At 36.5% G+C, this 23,613-nt stretch overlaps 1 protein-coding gene across 1 annotated transcript in view; it reads right to left on the reverse strand.

The window, feature by feature from the left end:
• Positions 1–1,529: 1,529 nt before the first annotated feature.
• The window catches only part of LOC124365252 (cuticle protein 19-like), a 32,007-nt gene continuing 9,923 nt past the window's right edge, over positions 1,530–23,613 (reverse strand). Inside the window, exons 2-3 of the mRNA XM_046821216.1 lie at positions 11,171–11,428; positions 1,530–2,500 (exon numbers count right to left, since the gene is read on the reverse strand). Of these exons, the coding sequence (XP_046677172.1) occupies positions 2,084–2,500; positions 11,171–11,428 (675 nt within the window). The 3' untranslated portion in view covers positions 1,530–2,083. The remainder of the gene's footprint in view (positions 2,501–11,170; positions 11,429–23,613) is intronic.

A 23,613-nucleotide genomic window follows, 5' to 3' on the forward strand; every position in this document is an offset into this window, starting at 1 on the left:
CCCTTCCTTTGAAGAATATCATAATGATTGGACTCGTTGAATACTTTTTAAGTCCCATTAAGCTTATTAATATTATCATTAAGTTGGTTTCCCTTAACGAACTATATTTTGTATCCAACAGCAATAAAAGAATCATAAATACAGAAGGGAAAAAATCTCGAAATTTCCTTTGGAATGCTACAAACAGAATAGAATCGCATTGTAAGCGATACACGTTAACTTGTATGCTGATTATCTACGCTTTGAAGATGCCTATGGATAAGACGGATTACTAGATATCGTGTGATTACAGTTGGTTTCATCATTCTAAATATGTTTTATATTACTATAATATATTTTTGAATTTAAAGTTTTTGTAATTCATACAATTAAAATAGTTTTCAAAGAATTATAAGCAGTTATACAGTACTAGTTCTACACATAACGCAGCTGTGGTGGGAAGGGTTGATTCAATGTGAAGGTCGAGTTAAGCTGCAGTTCACCTTCCCCTTACATGCAGCATCTGAAATCTCGCAGTCTTGACTCCTGAAATCTGGAGTCATGTTTGTCTGAAAGGATCCAAAAATAGTTGGCGGTGAAGAACCTAGAAGCTCAAAACTAAGTCCTTGCATCGTTTTGACATCACCTGTGCTTTGGAGTCTAGGTGTACTAACACATATAGACTACAAAATGTAGTGTAATCTAGGCGAAGAGGTGTTCTCACTGTCCCTAGTTTATTTGTTTGATTAAATATACCACTTGACAAAACTACATGTGTACGTTTAATAATACCTGATTTTCTTAGTACTTTAACTTAAAATGTAAGCAATAACGATTTTAACTCCACATGAAAAAGAATTTTTGTCGTATCCTACTGTAAGACCGATTTAAATTTTGATAAGTTTTCAACTATCATTAAATAACCCGTCAGCACAATATTTCATATTAATTAAAACTACTTTAATGGTTTACCACAATTACGTTAAAATAATAATCTGGAGTAATAGCCAATCCTATGAACAGATCGTTTCAATTTATTTTTTACAATCAATCTAAGGATAATTTTCTCGAACAATTATTTAATTAAATATTTATTTACAATTCGTTATGTTAATTTAAATGCGGTTTTGAGAAGAATATAAATTAATTTTTAGTTAATTGTGTTTTTAATAATATATTTAACAGGAACTAATAAGAATACAAGGAAGCGAGTAGCACTTATCGAATAGTCAGAATATTAAGTATAGGCTAGTTTAGTTTTGGACATTTCCTCGAACAAGAACAATTTTGTATGAAAGTTAAGTTAAAACCTATAAATAGTCTATGTTTATGATATGGTCACTGGAAGAGGCAAATATATCAAGTAAGAATGTTTCAAACGTATAAGTATAAATGACATTTCACAATTTAAGTATCTGTTACGTCTCTTGCACGCAATCCTGTGCTCACATTGAGTCAGCGTCAATTGACCACAAATCGTGTTGCCAGGAGGATTGCCAGAGAAGATAGTTCTGGGATGGGATCGTGCACTGGAGAAACAAAGAACATAATTAAATGCTTGACTAAATGTTTTATTGCAAAATATTGTCACAGTTGGGATCACGGATCACGGACTTAACTCTACTGCTGGTATCACGCCACTGGTGCTCTTGCATTCTTGCGGTGCCGGACTAAATAAATAATATTACAAAACGTTACTGGATTTCGTGACAAGAACGGAAAAGCACCGGTGGTGGTTGATCGAGGAACCCTAAACTATCTATATTACATCGTATAAAACCTACCTTAAACATACATTTTACGTACAATTAGACTTAAACTAGGTACAAAAGGCGCTCTATTATAAATAACACAATTTACACAGTTGGAGCCAGCTCGGTCGAGCAGGCGAGTTGGGCCGGCAGTCGGTTAGTTGTTGGGCGAGAAGACCGGGGTCGTTGGGTCCCGTTCCGGGTCGGGCAAGTTGTGGATTAAGAGGGACCTCACAGTTGTCTGGCGTTTACAAGGATTCCGTTATAAGGAAGAGGCGGTATTGAATGTCTTTGGGGGCAACTGTTAGGGCGACTCCGGCCGTTCAGAGAGAAATTGGCCACTGAGGAATTCACTAATAGCCACTTCCGGTTACGCCGTCGGGGGGTCCTCCTGCAGGGTATCCGGTGAAGGCGCCGCCGCCACCACCACCACCACCACCGCCGCCGCCGCCGCCTGATGGAGGACTAGGGAAGCTGCCGGGGGCGGGGTAGCCACCGGGGGGTGCCGGAGGGGGGCTGTACGGAGCTGGGGGTGGGTAGCTCGCCTCACCCTCGTACTTGACGTCGGCATGGAAGCCTGTGGCCCAGTCAGCGACGTAGGTGACGATCTGTGTCCTGCCGTCCGGCAGCTGCACTCGGTACTCGCCCTTGACCTGGTCACCGTCGCTGTTGGCGTTGTGCGAGTAGAAGGCCATGTGCACGGGGTCGTTGACGGCATAGTCGAACTCGAATGGCATTCCCGGGACGTGAGGCATGCTCAGGTGAGAATCCTACAACAGAACGTGCCATTAACATGCGTTAAGTATATTCCAAGTATTGTACGTTGTACATCCTTACCAGGTTTCCCTGAGGTTGCATCCAGAATATCTATGTAATGGCTAATTTTAAATGGCTTCATGTTTGAGCCAAAATTATTTGTCTCTGATTTTCTAGTTTCCAACATGGTTTTCAGTAAGACTTCGTTAACGCTCAGCCGAATTACACTGAGTGATATCGATATTTTAATTATAATTCACAAATACAAATAATAAATTAATAAAATAAATTCCAACATCAGTTATACGACAGTGACACACCTCTTTTGGCAAGTGCACTCGTTACAATTATTGAGCATAAAATAAAATAAATCTATATTCTATTGACTGTATTGTAGAAAGTGGTGGATAGTTCTCAACACAACCGTAAAGTGTTGTTTCCTCAAGTCAGACCTGACTCGACCTGACTATATGTCTCTGCTAATTGGTAGCTCAACTCGTCCTTTCTCTGTTTAAAATGCATTCCTTCCTGAAACAGGAACACGGGAAAGTGTAGCTCTGAGTATGGGACTTCTAGTTAATTAAAGCATTGAAGTCTTGGAACACACGAGGAAGTATACACTTAAAAGCAGGCTGCACTGCAGATCATCTTGGTTCTACCCTCTTAAGAAGGATTTTGAACTTGAAACAGGTTTATGAATACGCTCCTTTTTAGGCGTAGAATTATTTGTCTCATTTATACCTATCCTAACGCTTCTTTTCGATACGTTCATTAGTTATGTAAAAAAAGAAAAAATGTAAAAAATCAAGGTCGTTTCATTTCGGCTGGCTCTATTTGTGCTGTAACGTCTAATGGTTTTATCAAAGCTGCAAGACATCGTAAATATAAAAAAGAAAAGCTTTTGGAATATTCTTGCGCCATGCACAACAACTGTTGTTTCTAAAATGTTATAGGATCTCGTAAAATGTCCAGGTAGTTACTTCGAGAAGTATAAGATAACATGGAACCTAAGCAAGTGGAGTCCACATAATTAGAAACCATGTTTAGAAACAATGTTTTGTTACATTGCAAGATGTTGGAGTTTTTATTTTATTAATTATTTTGCTATGAACATGCTAACCGTTATAGAGTCATTATATCATAACAATGGTTGCACTTTTTACCTTTAAAACAAGTAATGCACAAGCAGTGTGACATTTCAGAGCATGAAAGACCCACATGAAACCTACTTTTTTCCGCTTTACCGAAATAGATGTGTATTCCTGATATATTATGTATGTAAAGTAAATATTGTTACATATTAATATTTCCACAGCCACCGCTGGCTGCAAATATTTCCATATTTCGCGCGCTGGCTGCAAAAATGGCGGGTAAGATCCACGCTACAGAATTCCGATTGTTACCAAGAGGACTCGTGCATTAGTAGCAGTGAACGTGTCAATGTATTACATGGTCATTTTAATATTAAGAGATAGCCCTGATTGAAATATAATAGTCTCATAGTTCCTTATGTATGATGCACCCACGTAGTCAAAGAATATGTTTAGATTCAACAGTTAAGTACAATTTTAATGAGGCTTTCTTCGGTTCAAATACTTTTCTATGAAGTATTTCTGCCATATAGTCGATGACATAGATTTACTAAGCAATTAGGTTTTGTGCGGAACTTATACACCATCCCGCATCTATATTACATCATATAACCAAGGCAACCATAAAGTTCTGTTTCCTAGATAAGAAATGTAGAATTTATCCATCGTAGCCTCACCCAATACGGAATGAAAGTGCTTAACATTCATCACTATCCGATCGGTACAGCTGGCACGTAGAGGGTGCCAGAGTGGAGGGCGTGGCCTGTGAATTACGATAATGAGGAATGAAGAATTACAAGTACTTTCCCTGGCACTACGCTGTCGGTAGTCCGAACGCGTGTACCTACGGGGTGTCCATCTTAACCGTTGCATCATTTGGATCAAAAAAATACGATACATATTTTACTGCAAAATTTTTAATTTCGGACTTCATTCACTTTTCATTGACCATGTAGGAATGAATTTCGGAAATCAACGGTTTGCCGCTATTTTTCAAAAAGTGGATCAACTTTAAGATTTTGTCATCACCATTCCTTATGTTCTTACAATTTTCAACGAAAAATAACATTTTTACTGTCTCTTTAATTTTTAAAAGTTTATTTCTTATTCGTGTAGAAGCTACGAAAGGTTTAACTGTAACACATTTTACATTTACAGGTAATTTAAAATGTCATAAAACACTTCTAGTATAGTGACTAGAATCAGCAATAAAGACAGTATAATTAACAAATCACCAAAATGAGTATAGAGGTGAAATATTAATAAATAATTAATTACCTTCATTGTTAGTTTCTTAATTTAAGAATATTTTCAACATTTCTAAACTAGTAACTTCAAAAGAAGATTGGCAAGACCAAAAACGTTCAAAAGTAAAAAAAATATATAGTGTTCTAGAACAAATTTTAAAGTAGTCCGCCATACTGGATAACTGTGGGATAATTTGAAAACTTAGTTAACGAGTCACTGAGAAATAAGTAGAGCCCTTCTTTTTAACTTGCCCGTACATTGAATCATTGTAAAAATTTAAGTAACACTGTCGTAAACTATTTCTGAAGCTTTTAAAAGTAAGAGTAAAATTAAGTGGCAACTTAGAGTGAGATCTTAATTGTATATTCGTAAACCTAGTTAAGATAATATCCCAGTCACATTGAGGTAATAGATATCTTTCGATTCTCGTTCAAGTCATATTTGCTACTCAAAAGAACTAAGTCGACAGAGTTTAATTTTGCATTTTCATTAAAATGCTATCAAGCGATTTTCATAACTCGACGAATACAATAGCAGTGATGACGTAACAATTGCGAACCACTAGTGAGAGAGGAGGAGAGAAGATTCTCACATTAAAACGTCACCGAAGGTTACAGCCTGTTTAACGCATCCTGTGTTGTAGCACTAATTGATGTCAATCATCGGGTGGTTTAGTACTTAATGTTTTAGGAAAGTCAATAATATTAGTAATACATGTTTTCTATCGATGTTAAATACAGTAACGTCTTACATATACTTGTGAATATTATTTAATACTTATAACAACCTATTTTTGGATTCATATTAGTAACCTAATTTAATTTAAACAGTGATAATCACTGTAAACAATAATTTAAATAGCAAAATTGTTAAACAGATTTTTCTGCAAATAAATTAACGCTTTCGATTTAGTAGATTGTAATAATTGATGAACAAGTATCGATATTTCGATAATCGATACCATTAATGAACAATTATCTATACCATCGATGCACAAGTATCGATATAATAGATGAACAACTATCGATACCAGCGATGAACAAGTATCGATACTATCGATGTGAAAAATCGGTATACGACAGCTCGCAATTATGACAGCGGCTAGTTACGGCACGGTGTGGGAATTGTTTCACCCAGTTCACAGTACCGAATGTCCAGTAGCGAGTTCGGTTCTCAGGCCGAGATATTTCCACGCTAACCAGTCTCCAGCTGTGACGTAACGCGGCTAATGAAGCTCTGTCCCATCTGTAACCGGCAATTACGGTTGCTAAATAGCGTTCGTATCCGATACCGTGAGTTAGTGCTGTAGTAGATGGTGATTAAACGACTGCGAATCCTAATGATGATTCGAGTACTACACGGCTTACTAAAAGACCTTAACATCGTTCGCTGTTGAGATATCCACTGGTACATACAGAGTCTTCAAGAACCACGAATGGAATCGTTATCTAGAGCGCTTCATTGCTAAACAACTGATTTCTACGATTTATTAAAAATTATTAGGGACTTTACAGGGTTTTCTTTAACTCGTGTCCTTGTCTGCCTATTAGTCACTTTTTCAATACCTCTGGATAGCAAATTCATACATATTTGATACTTGGTACATCTCACATCACAGCATCGTTTGGAAACAAACCAATACCAATATAAAACTTCCTGCCTATCGTACAGTCAAAACCGTAATGGCCCTCTGGTTCTGTATACAATAATAAAAATTATTAACCTATACATTAATGCTTTAGATAGATTATTTATTTGTGATATAAATTGGCTTTTTATAATTACAGACTACCTTAAGAAGCAATGTATCACTAGTGTTACGGGATAATGTACCCTTTCTCTGGACTGTCTGAGGTCTTATTTTTACCTATTCAATCCCATATTCTTTATTTTTAGAACAAAATATTGCTTCTATTAAAAAAATTACCAATATTAAGTTTACTTAGATATTAACTATTTTTAATTAATTGACAAATAATAGTTATAGAAAAATTGTTTACAAAATTTAGATAAGCAACTTACAGAATGCGCTAAAAACCGCGTAAGCCTAAATCACGGTAAGTATTGTAAAAATATACTTACTTTTAGCTGCCTAGTTTTTTACTGAGAATTTAAAATTGCAATATTGATTAACTTAGGAGACCTGTTAAAAGTTTATATTTTAAGAAATATTAACAGAAATTCAAAATATTATGAATAAATAAATATATAACATTTTTTACATAATAACTACTGTATTTAATACAATTTCTTTATGTTGTTAATTATTTTTGTGGGTTAATTTACTTGAAGTAATTGAAAGGAAGCATCAAAATAATACTACACCATTGCAAGAGCAATAAATCATACATTGATTTTATATGATTAGCTAATAAGCAAGAAATTCAAAACTATTAATGACATCGATCATCAACCTCGCTAGTTTTAATATGAGGTTATAGAGAGGGTTAAAAATATCAAACTATGACTCTTAATTACATTTTTCGTAATTTAATACGCTTAAAACTGACCGACAGATAAATAAAATAGTAGTTATATTTTCATAAAACAGCTGGATAGTAAATGGATTAAACGTCGCCACTGTGTACGGTTAGATGTTTAGATGATTTTTTTGATGCGAACATTGATTTATGTCAGCGATTAGTTTAAAGTAATATATGATCTGAGGAAGCAATTACTATTTCACGATTTTAATGATTTTGAAACCGTTTCATATCGACCTCCACCACTTTAAATCGATTTATTCTTTAATTAATTGCTGGACAGATTGCAATACGAAATCACAACTTCCGTCATACCTTTCGTTAAAGTCTCCAATGTAAAGTACGAACAATTTCCCCTGGGTGAAACAATACCGGCTGATTTGGAGTGCTTGGTGTTATACAACACGTGTTGGCCACTGTATCTGATAGCACTCGAAGTGAAGTGGCGCGAAGAGGAGAGGGTGTGACCCTGAGGTGTGACGAAACGTGAGCGAAGACGCGAGTCGAGCGAGGGGAGACCGCCATGCGCCGCCGCCACAGCCGCCGGTCACCCACCACACTCTTCGGTGAAAGGTCACGAGCTCGTCACGGCACGATCGTACTTGACATTAGCCCCGCAACTTTATGTACGTGTCGTAAACACCGGACCCACTTCACTAATGCGATGCATGCGGTCGCTGTCGCCTTCTCAGCCGCAACCCTCCATCCTGATACTCGCTGTAAGAAACCGCTGTCTGAACTGTAGATCACAGACTATCAATGAATTCGGAGAGCAGACGGCTGAGCGATTTAAGACATTGACTCCCTATCTGAGTTAGTGAGAGATAGCAGGAGATTGCCCTCTTTTATAATATAAAGTCTGGCTATTCAATTTGTATAAAATAGATTAGCGATAGTACTTTGATATCATTCAACAGGTCATTCAAAAATGTTGGCTCTAAAAATCAATAACGTAAAGCCTATAATTTTATCAATGATTTTCACGTCCTCCCATTAGAGTATGGACATTGTTATAGTCTGTGAAAGATCGCGTACTCTGTCCTGACAACCATGACCCGTAAAAAGGTAACGAACGTATCCTCGCCGACCCAAGAGCCGTTGCTCGACTGTGTTCCCAATATACAAGATTCGTAACAAAATAAAGGAATTTATGAAATAATAAAGAGAATTTAATGATCTTCATTCCACCCTATCAGAACCTCCCACAGGCTAGTGGCCCGGGGACATGGGCATAGTAAGGTTGAAAAAAGTATCGACCTATGCTTTTTTGAATAAGAAATAAAATAATATTGATGAAAATTATTTAGTTTCCAAGACAATTTATCCCGACTTTTGGACAATCATGGATTCATATCAAGTGAACAATGATCACTAGTGCAATTTAGCACTCTGCACAAATTATTGCCCAATGGCATTGACGCTACCAATAATTGCATTGTAAACATGATGCTACAGTATTGCATCAAACAGACAACAAAAGGCTATATACTTGTAATCGATCGACCAACAACCATTCGTCTAAGCGATGAGCACCTTTCACCATACTTGTCCCACACGTAAACATAGAACTTGACAAAGGTATTTTTCACACTGTGTTGTGACAAGGCTTTTCAGTTTTATGTTATTTAATATGTTTAAAAATATGATCGTTAAAGATCTTTAGTTGTAAAATAAGTTAATCTGAATAACATGTTATGCATTATTTATTTAAAGTTTGTTGTTGACGATGAAAGATTTGAATGGATAACAGTATTTCGGACGTTTTCCATCGTTATACGTTACAAATGGCATAAGACAACGTTAGGGAACATTGCTGATCTGAAAACCATCACATGAAATGGGATAAAGCCAACATAATAAAACGCGAGGCTTCATGCATGAAATTAGTAGACCTACCGGTAAGGAGGCGACATCGATATTCTTGTTAGTATCCCACTTTCGCCTGTGCTGGTGTGACATGTGATTGATTCTCGTACTCGTTACTTGTGCTCGGGACTGTGCAGTGATAACGCGTGGACTGGACTCTTAAGCAGCCTTTCGGATTTATTTTAATCCTTTTCTTTTCTTATTTCTGTTCTTTATTCTTGTATGTCTCAATACCTCTCCCACCTGACGAAGAGGATAGATTACAATCCTCGAAACGTTGTGTTTACCCTTCGTAACAAATACCGTTGGGAAATGTCCGAAATCTTGTTATCCTTTCAAATTAGGTACGTTATTTCAAAAATAAAAATTGTCTCCTTTTGTGAAACAGCCCTAATTTAAGGTTAAGCGAGCAGTAGGTGGATGATGCAAGCGAGAGTAAACGGTTCACATTCTGCATGCTCGTGACCGCTCATCGTGCGGTCTCTCGCCCTTGTCCGCACGCTGGCCGCCGTACCGCACCTCTCTTTCCACCGTTTGAATATTTCAGCTGTGATATTTCACGCGGCCTTCACACACAGGAGCACCCCACTTTCCATCCTTCAAGGCTCTCTGAATTATTGTTGGCCGCAAGTCGCTCCACGGTTGCGCCACGGCATTGTTCCTTCATTGTTTGCCGCTCCGAGATTATCAACAAGTTAATATTGTCCGATCTTGATGCATGGCAGACTACGTACAGTGCACCGCTTCAGTGTGGGTTGGCTGTGTAGACCTGTTCTAGGCGGCTCTACTGGAGGCTGTTATGATTTTAGCTCCATAATACTATAGAAGGTTAACTAGTTAAACTTACTTATTAACTAGTCTCTTGTTAAACTGTCATGTAGAATTTTAACTACTAAAATTTTCCAACGAAAAACGTAGTAAATGTGAAATATTGAATCTAGCTCCAGTTCACCTTCATTTTATTGGAACGTCTGGTATCTGACGCTGTCTCAGACTTGACTCCTGAAATCAGGAGTCATGTTCGTCTGAACAGATCCAAATAAAGTTGGCTCAAAAGGAACCTTTACATCGTTCGTTATCAGGTAATTAACATTTGAAGTGACAGTCTCATTGTCTCATCAGGTGTATGGCAGAAAGGGTTGAAAATGGTATTTTTTTAAATTTCTCATACTTGTCTGAAATATCTCAAATTTGTATGAGACGAATTTTATAGAAGGAGGCTAAATTTTTAATTAGCCTTATTCTTCCCAACGTCATTTGTGACTGGTCTATGTCAGAATGTTATAAACTAGCGTAAGAGGTGGAATAGGTTCAGTACAAGTTCCACAGTAATGTTGGGCTTGATTAAATCATTCACTCTAATCTAGAGTCGACGCCTACAGCATGATGACCGGTTCTCCCACATGGGTCATTTGTTTATTTAGTAGTTACGGTATACATTAATGAATGAAACCTGAGTATGTTTTATCATATTTTAAATAGTTAGTCGAATATTAGTGTTAGGTTTTGTTTGTTCAAGTGTTGCATTACGGCGTTAAGAGGTAGATGCTCTGGCGGCAATCTTGGGCTTAAACTGTAAGTTCATTGTTAAACTTAAACCCTTATAGGCCCTTTTATATTTAAAAAATATTAAATAAGCAATCAAATGCTTTTAAGTTTTTTAATGTTTTTGTATAGTTACTTGGGCAAGATTGTCTTGCACCCCACCATTTAAATGTAAAAAATTATATACTTTATTTTAAAAAGTAAAAATCGTTTGGATCCGTAACAATTATGTTTTTAAATCAAGAATTCTCCCACTATTCGGCAATACAAAAAGATGGCATAAATGTTTTTCAAGATTACAACTGACTCTTGATGAAACCATAACGGTTTATTTATGTATTGGTGATTTTTAGTATTGATATCAGAAGGAAATTTCTAGAAAAATTGTAGTAATAAATTATAGCAACGGTCAAAATTTGAAGAACTCAATCAACACCGGTTTTGTACTTACCGGGCCGTAATTATTTGGTGGACCCGCTGGTGGGTAGGGGGCACTAGGGCCTGGTGGTGCAGGGGTGGGTGCAGGTGGTCCCACTGGTGAAGAGGGGGGTGGTCCGTACCCTGGGGAGGGGCCCGAGGGGGACGGCGAGGGGCCCGAAGGGAAGGGTACACTGGGGGGCTCGTAGCTGTAGCCTTTGTCAGGGGGAAGGTACTGGTTGGAGGGCCCTTGGGCGACACAGGCTGTGGCCAGGCATAGCAGCGCTATACCCTGCAACACACACGAACAACACATTAGTATGATATAGAATATGATATATGATACAATCTAGTTTTACTGTACGATACTTTGGCAGTTTTGGAACAATATTTCGTTCTGGCATAATTATTGAAGTGACTACTCTGTCACGGAACGTCACGCTTGTTTATGTTTTCAACAGTAGAATGATAGCTTTACCGAAACGTAAACAAACCGCGTCATGTAAACATCTGATCTGAACTAACATGCCATTTAAAGCATGTTTTACTGAGACTACATTAGTCAACAACTAGTAATGAGAATGTTGTCTGTAATCAGATGTGACGGAGTGTATATACTATTATTATTTGGACTCACAAGTAACAACTATTTGTTTATTTCTTTTTCAGCTAATTCAAACAATTATTCCAAGTCATCCACTAAACTAAATAAAAAAAATGGTGATAAAAGGTTTGAAAACAGCAAAAAAGAGTGTTATATTAAAAAATAACAGAAAACAGAAGTAAGTGTAAATTAAAATACAACTGATGAAGTGACTACATTTCATTCAAAGACCGTTCAAGACAACGTTCGCAAATATATAGAGCCAATAAAAGAGCAGATCGTTTAAACAGATGGTAGCAGATGGCGCTGATATTCCTCAAGCAAGGCAAAAAGAAATTGCTAAATTAAGTAAAATGAGATATTTAGAAATGGTACTTTTTCAAGTTATATATTCACCGTCCCGTTATAAGTAGTCACTTCTGTCCGCCAGTCCCGTCACTGCCTTACTTTTTTCCTGTAAAGTATTTTTTCGTTAGACTAGAGCATCTATATATTACTGAATTAAGGAATTAAATTCCCCGCGAAATAAAAACAAGGATTTTTATTTTCCTCAATACGTTTCAGTTCAGTATTGAATTTAAAAATATCGCGGTAATTTGGATGGCCGTGGCGTTCACAATTATATTTACTTTTAGGATATTCAACTGTCGATATAATGAATGAAATATGTTTTATAACTGAAAAATTTAAAATCATGAATATGAATAATAATTTAATAAACTATACCATTATGTCTGCTTAAATATTGTTTTCTCTGAAAGAAAATTCTATTAACTGAATAAAAAGACCAATTTAGAGCAAATGCGATGATGTATAAAAAAGATATAACAATTATAGTAAAACACCGCAAAGAAGTTAATTGAGCAGAACAGTTTTGGGTATCACACATGTCAAAAACCCGAATATTTTGGCAATGTTTTGTTGTGAACATTCGTTAAAGAAACTTTTGTGAAACAAACTTGAGATATTCCCAATAAGATCAACGTTAATACCATGTAATTAAAAGCCATATTGCTTACCGTAACGTTATGGGAAATTTCTCAATTAATACCTTATTAATATGCATGTAAACGCTTTTTAATTTTCTTCTAAAGTGTCTTCTTTTTTAATAATTAGAGGGGAAGAACAAAAAATGTATGCCCTTTTTTAAATAAATAATAAAAATATACAAAAAATGAAAAGAACTTGAATGCGTATTGGGTACAACGATAAAATGAGACCCATACATAATTCTGAGCCTTTAAATAACTAATAAAAAAATGTATAAAAAATTTAAAATCTTTTGGATGCGTATTAGTTACAACACGAAAATGAGACCCATAATTCTGAGACCGTAAAAAACTAATACACATATCTTAAAAAATTAAAAAATCTTTTAAATGCGTATTGTAACTAATACTAAAATGAGACATCTCCTGTAAGTATACGACTAAAATAAATTCGTTAACTTGCCGAAGGTTGGAAATTATTCTTATCGGACTAAAATCAAGATTGCCAAAACTTCAGCCGACTATTAATAAATTGCCGGCCGTAGTAAAAGTGACCTTGAGTTGTTAATAGAGTTTGGATATGTATTAAAAAAATCTTTAAAATAACCCATCTTCAATAACGCTGTGACCAAAAAATTGTTCTTATGGTGAAAAACTCAACGTTTTACTAACATCTGTTCTTAATATAATAACATTACGGTTGGTACAGTTAAAATCCGAGGTAACCGTGAAGAATTATTGCGGATGAAAGGAAGGTCACGAGTGCAGATTCATTGTTCGTTCTCACACCAATCGTGGAATATTGGAACATTATGTAATAACATACCAAAGGTCACATGGGGAAAAATCAGTTCCTGAATCCTTTATATGTGAACTGTGAAACGGAACAATAGCATATTGTGGATTGCAAAGTCATCTAGTGGTGCTATCTAGATCTTTACTTCGCGCAGTAGCTTAGTATAGAATTTAGAATCGTCGATTCTCCCTACAGTGTCATAATAGTACTAGTATTCGTATTCATAATTGACTTCATCATGTATGCTAATTCCCACTGAAAATTTGTTCATTAAACTGCAAATTTAGATATAGTAGCTTCAACAGCTGCATATTTAGATTTCTGTGACTACCTTCCACAACAGGCGACAATGATTAAATTAGGTACGACTGCACCACTCCACGGGTCGCGTAACAAGGCTTCGCCGAGGTTGCATAAAAGTTTTAAGTTTATGGCTCATTTCATTAGGGTACATGTGTTGCTATGTTAAAATGTCATAAATGATTTTACTGCGTTTGTTTACAAATTTATGTGGATTGCTGTCTTATTAGGCGTGTCTTTTGGAATTACAAGAAACGGACAAGGAGAAAGCCTTGAAGATGAGCCACGTCCAGGAGGACATAAAAATCGAAAAATGTGGTAAATGTCAACGTCATAGATGTCATGCTACGGGATGTACTGCTGACAGGATGAAATAAAGGCATAATTACAACGCCTTAGATGAATTGTGCATTGAGATAACGCACCTGATCATCGAGCGAAGATATCACAAAACATACATCATGCCTAGATAATGTATCTAGGCATAACATCATGCCCCATCCACCATATTCACTAGACCTGGCAACTCCATGTCTTCCATTTTTCCCACAGGAAAAAAGGGCGCTTTTGGGATTCGATTATCAATCAGACAGTGAGTTGAGTCATGCTCTTTCGGATGTACTTAACAGACTCTGAGATATGGGCTTTAGTGAGACTTTTGAAAACAGTGGGAATCATTGCAGAAGATCAAAAGGAGTACTTTAAAAGTGTATAAAGAGGATTGTCCACAAAGAGTGTACACAGTTTTAGAGTTATTGTCGTAGTCCTGTTATTTGTATTCACCCTCAAGAAATAGACACATCTGGATTCTAGTTGAAAGCGGAAAGTAGGTTCAACTAATGACTTGCTAACTGCCTACAGTGAGTATAGATTATATATCTAGTGGGTATAGATGAGATATCTCGTCAGATATCAAGCGAGTTACGGCATCAAGCGATATTGCTTTGACACGACTGGCAGTTCTGCATGCTAATGTCCCTAGTTGCCAGTGTTCAGTGCGTATAGATGCGCAATTTGCATGCAGCTAGGAATTTCTAAGCTGGCATAGTTGATTACTTTCAAGGTCGATACGGTAAATAGTGAATCAGTGAATATGGTATAGCCATTGACCAACATATGGATTTTGAAATTGATTCGTATACTAAGGCAAAATCGTTACTAATAATATTCTTTTTAGTCCTTCTCGAAAAAACGAAACCAAAATTATAAACCTTAAAATTTCAAAAATATCTTAACCTTAAAATTCTACATCTTACATGTTGAAAAGAAAATTTTCAACTTTCCTTCATACTATCAACGTATAAATTTAAGCACGGATTGTATAGCTCTAGATTTCTATATATAGTATTGTTATCTTTTCACACAAAAGTATCCAACTATATTTCATTTTGGTTACTTTACTTCTAAAGGCCGAATGATATTGCCAAACTTTAATCTGGCTTAAACATTGTTTTATATTTACATTATTTGGGTATGTTACTTATTTAGTAAGTTTGGGTTTAAAATAGCAATTCACAGAAGTATTATCTAAATGTTACTTCACATGCGATAGCAAAATTGAAACGAATAAATGCATTGGAAAGAGTTTAAAATGGTCAGATCAATTTCTGGTTGGGTATTTTTTTCAAAGTTGTTAGTCACAATCCTTGGAGATAGAAAAGTAAAACCAAGAGTTTTTTTGGCACTTCAAGAGATCTAGGCGTCGCAACGGGATTTTCTTGGCATAAACGACTTTTCCGAACGACTCTGTCGCGGTGTGCCGTGATGAAAGTAACCGAAGTGGGGGTCAATTACGATTTGAAAATCAGAAAGGTTCACCAGACATCTAATTGTTACACGGGGATTCAGAGTTACTAATACCCCTGCCTGCGCTGTTTACACCCCCTGGGGAAAATGCTAATATGATAGGAAATCAAGAACTCGTTGTATTCATATTACGGTATGTATTTAACTACACTTTTCCTTATAATAAAATGTAGTCCACAACCCAAGCACTTGTTTTTTAGTTTTTAATTGGCTGATTAGTCGACGACTAAACGGACACATAAGCCCAACGACATTTACACAACACAAATAATTACATGGGAAATAATCAGAAGCGACACACGTAAAATACTGTTTCTACACATCAATACTAACATTGAACTGGCAGTGATTTAAACACAAGTTAACCTTATTCTAGCTAAAGTTTCCTAGGTAGTGAAATTCAAATCTGATAACTTTATATCTCTTGTTGGTAGGGAGGATATAAATAAACATAAAACATTGTTTACGCCGTGCACCCGTTTTAACATGGAAATAAAGTTTAAAACTGTGTTAGAATTGGAATTCGTCTATATAAATAATTTTACTGTTTCATTTCATGAGTTTTAGTCAAGGGCGTGGCAAACGAAGCGGTCCAAGGGGTCCGGACCCCCAAGTTTTTAATTGTATCAATATCATTTTTACTAAACGATTATTATTATTTAAACAATTTAGTATTACTGATATGTACTGCTGAAAGATCGTTCTCAACATAGATACGGATCAAGAAGTTTTTAAGGAACAAAATTGGGCCTTACTTTCTGTCCACTTTGGGAAAATATCAGTTGTCTTACCCCCCACCCAAAATATTTTCCTGGCTATGTTCTTAGTTTTAGTGCCTTGTTGCATTCTTATAAGTAAAAATATCAACTAATATTTTAAAATAGAGTATCTTATGGGTAATTTTATACTTGGAAGAAAATACTGTACAATTTATAAAGATAAATGAGACTTTTCTATGATTCTCTTATAAAATGCAAATACAAAAGCCACATCAGCTTTAGTTTACTCAGTTATAATAATGAATATATAAATAATAACGAACATTCATTTGAATACAGATGAGTCCTTTGGAATTCTTGAATTCCTAGAGCGTGACGTCGCACCGTTGTGACTAGTTGTGGCCGTCACGATCAGGGGGTAAAGGTAGCTTCAATTTGTCGTAATGAAGACGCATTATACCAATTTAGACCTGGTGGGCTGAGGGATAAGGCCAGCCTTTGCCGAGGTCATTAGCAAGTATTAATTGGAGAGGAAGCTGTTTATCTAGAGGCTATCGCGGAATCTGGCAACGGCAACCTTTCATAGCAACCACTTGCCTCTCCCGACCACGACTTGGTGGTCGGACTTACCCAACCAAGGTTTGGTGCTCAGCTTTTGGTTGGTTGCTCGCCTTGCACTCAAATCCAGTTGCAGTTTAGTGCTTGGGTACTTGGCTGTTAGACTTTGTTTTCATCAAGTACGCTTTCAAAATCAAGTTTAGTTTTTTATTTACTTCCTCTAAATCGTCGAGCAAGAACTTGGAAGTCAGATTTGGCATTGCTGGAATTTCTCTCTCTTACAGCTACAACTTGAAAGTTATATTTAGCTTGGACAAATAATTATCGCCAAGAAAGCGATACTTCTGCATGGAATGATTAGTAATTGGCGAGATAACCGAGCATTTTTGGCAGGAGACTATTCTAGTACTTACTACTAACTCGTCATATATTCATCCTATGCATATTCCTTATCCTATGCTATACATATCCTATTCAAGTATATTGCTTTGTTAATTAATTGGGGCTGTAGCGGTTCAGCGTCGTTTTTCGCTTTATCTTACTTGCGAAAATTAGAAACATAAATACACATATAGAAAATTTCGTACATAATTCCCATATTTTACCATATCGTATGGTTCGTACATTTTTGTGTGAAAAAGGAACTAAATGGTTCTATGGCCCGTGGAACTTTGTATAGCTGTACTTGGTGTCGCTAGACCGAAGATTTAAACCATGTTCATCTATAAAATTCATAGAAACCCCTTTATGCTATAACATGCAGTATCGTGTCATGCACTGCTAAAAACGAAGGAAATATGTATAACTATTATTCGTTTCCTTCCACGAAGAAACAAAAACAATTTGATTACCGTCAAATTATTAAGGAGTAGAATTTACATTTGCGTACAAATACGTTTTCTATGAAAAGGACGCTGAAATACATAACCTAGAATAACCTCCTTATTTTAAAATAATTATAGTTATTTTCCAACGTATTTTAAAAGGTTTTGCAATAAAAATTACAAGTTTACCAATTTTGACATACTACGTCACGGTAACACCTTTGAGTATTCTTTTATATTGGAGACTAGTTATGCACTATATGCGTTGTTGCATATGGTATCGTTTTGAGTAATTTATATGTTCGACGTAATTTTGGAGCGACTATCTAATTAGAAGAAATAAATCTAACCCTATCAAACAAATTTTTTATCTGGACAAACTCAATTTTTCATTATTTTTATACGTTTTCAGCTGGGTAAATTAATTATTTATTACATTTGAAGTAGCGCCTAATTAAGTAATACTGAGATAAAACGCAAGAAAAAACTTTGGAAGACCTAGAAAATCGATATACTATTATGGATAAATCCAAAATGTTTCGTTAATACTGGCTAGATATATTTTTTATTTCTATTAAGTGTGAATGGTGAATTTAGCTCCAGTTCACCTTCCTCTTACGTGCAGCATCTGAAATCTGATGCTGTTGCAGACTTGACTCATAAAGACTCATAAAAACTAGAGTCATGATCATCTGAAGTGATAAAAAAAGCCGGTAACGAAGAACGAAGACGCTCAAAACGAACCCCCCGAATCGTTTCTACATCACAGACACCCAGACTACAAAATGTAGTGCAATCTAGGTGAAGAGGCATTCTCGTTGTATCATCAGGTGCACTGTGCATTGTGTATCAAGTGGATATACAATCTCAGATAAATCCACATTATTACAGATAAATCTGCTAGAACTGAACTTTTACTGTAAATCGCATTTTCTGATTAGATGACACTTCAGAACAACTTGACACAATAGTACTGCAGTATTACACCAACTGGAGATGAAAGCACTTTACTATGACGGGCTTGATGAATACAGCTTGCCACATCCCTTCACGGCTAGCGGCTCAGCAGGCAATCAGCGTAGGAATATTGATGTAGCGAGCAATCAGCGCGGCTCAGCAGGGAGAGTCAGCACCTAGCTCTCGCTATCAGATCCACGAGCCGTCACATTGAGTCACTAAGGAACACGATCCGGTCAGGTTCGACTCGGCAGGATCATGCTCATGCGCATGCGCCATAATCCAGTCATTCACCACGGACTGCGCAAGCGTTGTGCCGTGAACAGTCGTTGCATCGCGTCCCACGCCCAGCGCTCTATTTCTGTAGAGTAAAACTTCCCGCGAACCGACACACAGCAGTGAAAACCACGTCATCACCAGAGGTCGTTAAGTGTTGCATGTATTCCCCTCAAGATTTGCATATCAAGAATGCCGCATCCCACAAAGATTACATTAACCACCTGTTGGGACTTTTAGATCTTGTGGTATTTTTCAATTTCTATTTGACCGGTGTAATTTGCTCTCCTTCAAATTTGCTTAACTTGTGAGGAAAATGCTGAAGATTGAGGGCAGATCCCCCTTTAACTTTTTACTCCATTGAGTATTATTATGCAACTGCGAATCCTTTGACACAATAAGCATTTGAAATGTTAAACCAAGCATAACAGCGATAATTTTAATGGCAGAGTAACTGTGATGATACAATGTTTGCCTGAAACATTAAACAGACTGGTAAGGTAATTTAATTCTTTATATAGACAATATTTAATTACTATTTGCAATTGAAGATAATTAAAACCATTAAAAGGCTAATTTCAATGTGCGCCTATTATTTATTGATAGTTCTAAGTAATTTAGAGTTTTACCTGCTTATTTTGTATTTCTGCCTCTTTATCACTTAATGCCTAATTTTCATTTTTTCAAATGTGTTGCACGGGTAACATGATTCATACGAAGATCCTTGCAGATAGTTAAACTTGAATTCCTGTGCGTGGTTGGTTTGCTTACTGATCTTATAATCGCAACATCAAAACATGTTGACTAATTTAAAACTGACATACATCAATACCTGGTACAATAAAATGTTTGTCGGTGTGTCATTGAATCAACATCAACACTGTTTTGGAATTCTATCTTGGAAATAAAAAGGTACTGGTAAAGAGGTTTTTATTTCGCCAAGAAGCTTTCTCTGACACAACTTGGAAACCAATGGCCGAGCAAGCAGACTGCAGCTTGCAAGGACAGGATCGCTTAGCGGTCATCCATCCAAGCAGTAGTCACTCTAGACTTTCCTTGATTTGGTTATCTTGCGATAAGCGCTGTCCCCTTCGATACTGCACAATCAGCCTTAGAATTTGAGGAAGAGATTGGCGCCGATCAGTTAGCATCAGAGGATTGCCAGAGAGGTACTTCTGCGTCTTGCAGTATTACAGGACGTATGATGTTAGGTTTACTAATTGTTATTCTTCTCTGGGAACTGTTCCTGGAATTGATTTTATCAGCTGGCCTTGAACGATAACATCAAGGAAACATGGCTGCGGCCAATAGAACTGAAACCTCTTACTCGATACAACAGATTGCAAGAAGAGAAGGAAATGCACTCAGCAATGTGAGTACCGAAGTATACGATGTGTATCCGGTGATACAAAGCAGTGACCGTCTGATCCTTGGCCTGTATCCCACTGCGACCTTCCTTCCCTCACATCCTCGCCCAGCACGCCCGCGTCACACGCTTTACTAGGATCATCGCGATTGTGTAAGCCAGTAGACGCTACAGCCGCACCCTTGTACTCCGTTCCTATGATGTATTGCAATAATCCGGCCTCATAAATTATGTCCCTCGTACAATCCAGATTCACCATTCTTCTCCGAAAATATCCATGTCAATTTAGATCACCGTGGCGTCGCATATACAATCTGGAAATTTCATAACTCCCCACCTCATTTCTTTGGAATTTCTTGACTGTTTATGCATCGACTACGGCACTACGCACTATCACCATGGGGAGCTTACAAAGTATGTATTTCATCGATACAAACTTATCATACAAACAAGTCATATCTTTTCTAGGAAGTCTAAGTAGAGAAATATTCCTCACCCGCCAGCTGATTTCTAAGGAGACCATCTGTGCGATAAATAATAATTTTGGACTACTTTATTATCGTCAACCTTAAATTGTGTTATTTTTAGTTCTTTAAAATAAAGTTATTATAACTGATGCCATGCGCGTATATAAGCGGTATCTCAGGGCGTAAGCCCTCCCCCATATATTAAAGGACAAGCATTAAAAATTGCTCCCTGTAGTTTATTTTAAGCAAAAGCGCATTTTAAAGTTCTTATCTCATCAATTCCATCCAGGGGGTAGGGGAAATTCCCGAGCAACTATTCTTGGAGGGTATTCTGTACCTCCTAAACCACCCAGTGTGTCAGACCCCCTGGAATAATTTACTATATACACCACTAATTGACACCCTTGATTTAAAAATTTAAAAAGATTTTTGCATTGCATGAAATATCACCTCAAACTTGCATTACTAGAGCTAATGCCTTAGTTGAGTTCTGTACCATATGCTTTTATTCAATCAAATGAAAGATTCTACATACCCGATGTAGAATAGTTTTACGTAGGCTACTACCATGGCGAACTACGAGTTTCACTACTCGGCCTACTGTACAATTTATCATAATTATGTTAGAAATATCATTTGGAATTATGTTAGAAGTATCATTTGAAATTATGTAAAGAAGTGTTCATGCATTGGTAAAAATAAACTAAACAAGATGACTACAATAGTACGTCCACCCTTACTTCGGCAATGCAGTGGCCTCGCTATCCCATGATTATGTATACAAAAATATATTTTTGGTCGAGCAAGTAACAATCCTGAAGAAAGTAACTGTTTAAGTTATATATATTTTAAGTTAACAAAAAATCGCTAAAATGTGTTTAAATACGTTTTATAGTTAGTATAGAACATACAAATTTTCGTAGGAGATGCAGTTAAAATTCGTGATTTTGAAAAAGATAACGCGAACGCGCTTCTGGGAAGGACGGACGCTCCACATTGCGTTGGAACATTCTTGATACCAATCCTCACACTGAAAGGCAGATGTAAATGAAAAGTAAGAGCACTCGCACTGTAATACTTCGTATCCAAAATACTGCAAGATTGGGTTCGTTTCCATGCGAAATAACTACAAACTTAAGGAAGCGGGAAACTGTTTCTGACACGATAAAACCTTAAACGTTGTATCAAACTTTTTTTGCGAACAATTTTAAAAACACATCCAATTTCAGTGCTTTAACTGACGGGTGAAAGGATTCGTGATCAAAGTAAATGACGGTTCAGTAATAGCGATAAAAACAAACTGGCCAGGTAATGATGAGCCCCGTTACAGTCACTCCAAGCTAGCTATGAGATGACTTGCAGAATAGCTTGCAAGGACACGCTCATCCTGGCACCGGTTCCTCCCCCTCCGCCTCGACGCAGGGAGTTATGACCACCGTGTCTGATTGACAAGTAGAATGGCAGCGACATCTGTTTAGGTTAACGGATGGAATGTGTACTTCAGTTTTAATGAGCAACTGCCAAGATGATTCATACTGCCAGCGGTATAAGCGGCAGCGGTATGTTTATTACATAACAAGAAGGATGGCTGGTAACGTCGGGAGACAGGAGACAGGATGACCTTGACGGCTCCTCTCCTTGGTCCTGCCTCCTCGCAGTCCTTCCCGCCTTTCCTCGCTATCATCTGACCACTTGGATACTAATTGTCTGCGCAATTAGTTATAATTGGAACTCAATATTACTAGTGATTTGAATAAAGTGATGACTTCAAAAATACCGGAGATATTTGTAATAGTGCATTTATCATTTCCAAATTTGTGACATTTAATTTACCGCTTAGTTAAATGATTTAAGAGCTTGCTGTTGACAAATGACCTTGAGTTTTTTCCCACGAAACAATGTTAAACTTTATACATTTTGTATCGTACTTTAGGGGATATATAAATAAAGTTATAAATAATAATAAGTGTATACCTTTTGAATATTATTAAGTACAAACTGTTAGACATTATTTCTGAATAACGTATAAAAATACCGTATGAAAGTATTTGGATTCTTATTCGTCACATTTAAAAAATTAGATATTTCCCAAAATTCTATGAAAAAAACAAGACCGTAATTGTGAATGAGGTATAACATTGTTCTTATAGGGAACTACCAACATGATCACCAGTACAGACCATTCTTAAATGATATAACAGAAATAAATTATATAATAACAGGCATTTACCATCGTTACGGTGTTATATTTTTGTAACATATAACAACAGCAATTTTCCGAAATCATATTGTCATTGAAAATCATCCAGCGTTAATAAAACAATAAATGAAGTAGATTAAGCTATTTTCCTTAGAATTACTTTTTACAAAGCGTTAACACCCATTTTTCAACTTAGCATTTTGAGTAAGCAGTAGTGTGTTTACTTATCAAAAAAGGCGAGAAAGAGTTATTTAAAAATTGGGTTCAAACACTAATAATATACTACGGTAGTTTACTTAATGGTGACATATAAAAGTAAAGGTTAACATTGCAGCTCTATGAATTTCCTCAAAAGAATTTTTTTTTCTCAGAAACGGTGGTGGAGTTATTTTAGTATCGGTTTAAAATAACGCACAGAGATTCCCTCTGAATGATATACAATTTGATATTTTGTATTATAGAAGAAATAAAACATCCATTAGTTTTTTATAAAGTCTAATGGAACATATAGGCACAACAGCAAATATTTCCTTGTTGAAGTTTATCACCAATTCGAGTCACGTGACCCTGACTCACCCGCTCGTATATTTTGGCAACGTGCGGCCCACTGGTGGG

This window comes from Homalodisca vitripennis, chromosome 6 (genome assembly GCF_021130785.1).
Source record: "Homalodisca vitripennis isolate AUS2020 chromosome 6, UT_GWSS_2.1, whole genome shotgun sequence".
In the NCBI taxonomy this organism is placed as follows: domain Eukaryota; kingdom Metazoa; phylum Arthropoda; class Insecta; order Hemiptera; family Cicadellidae; genus Homalodisca; species Homalodisca vitripennis.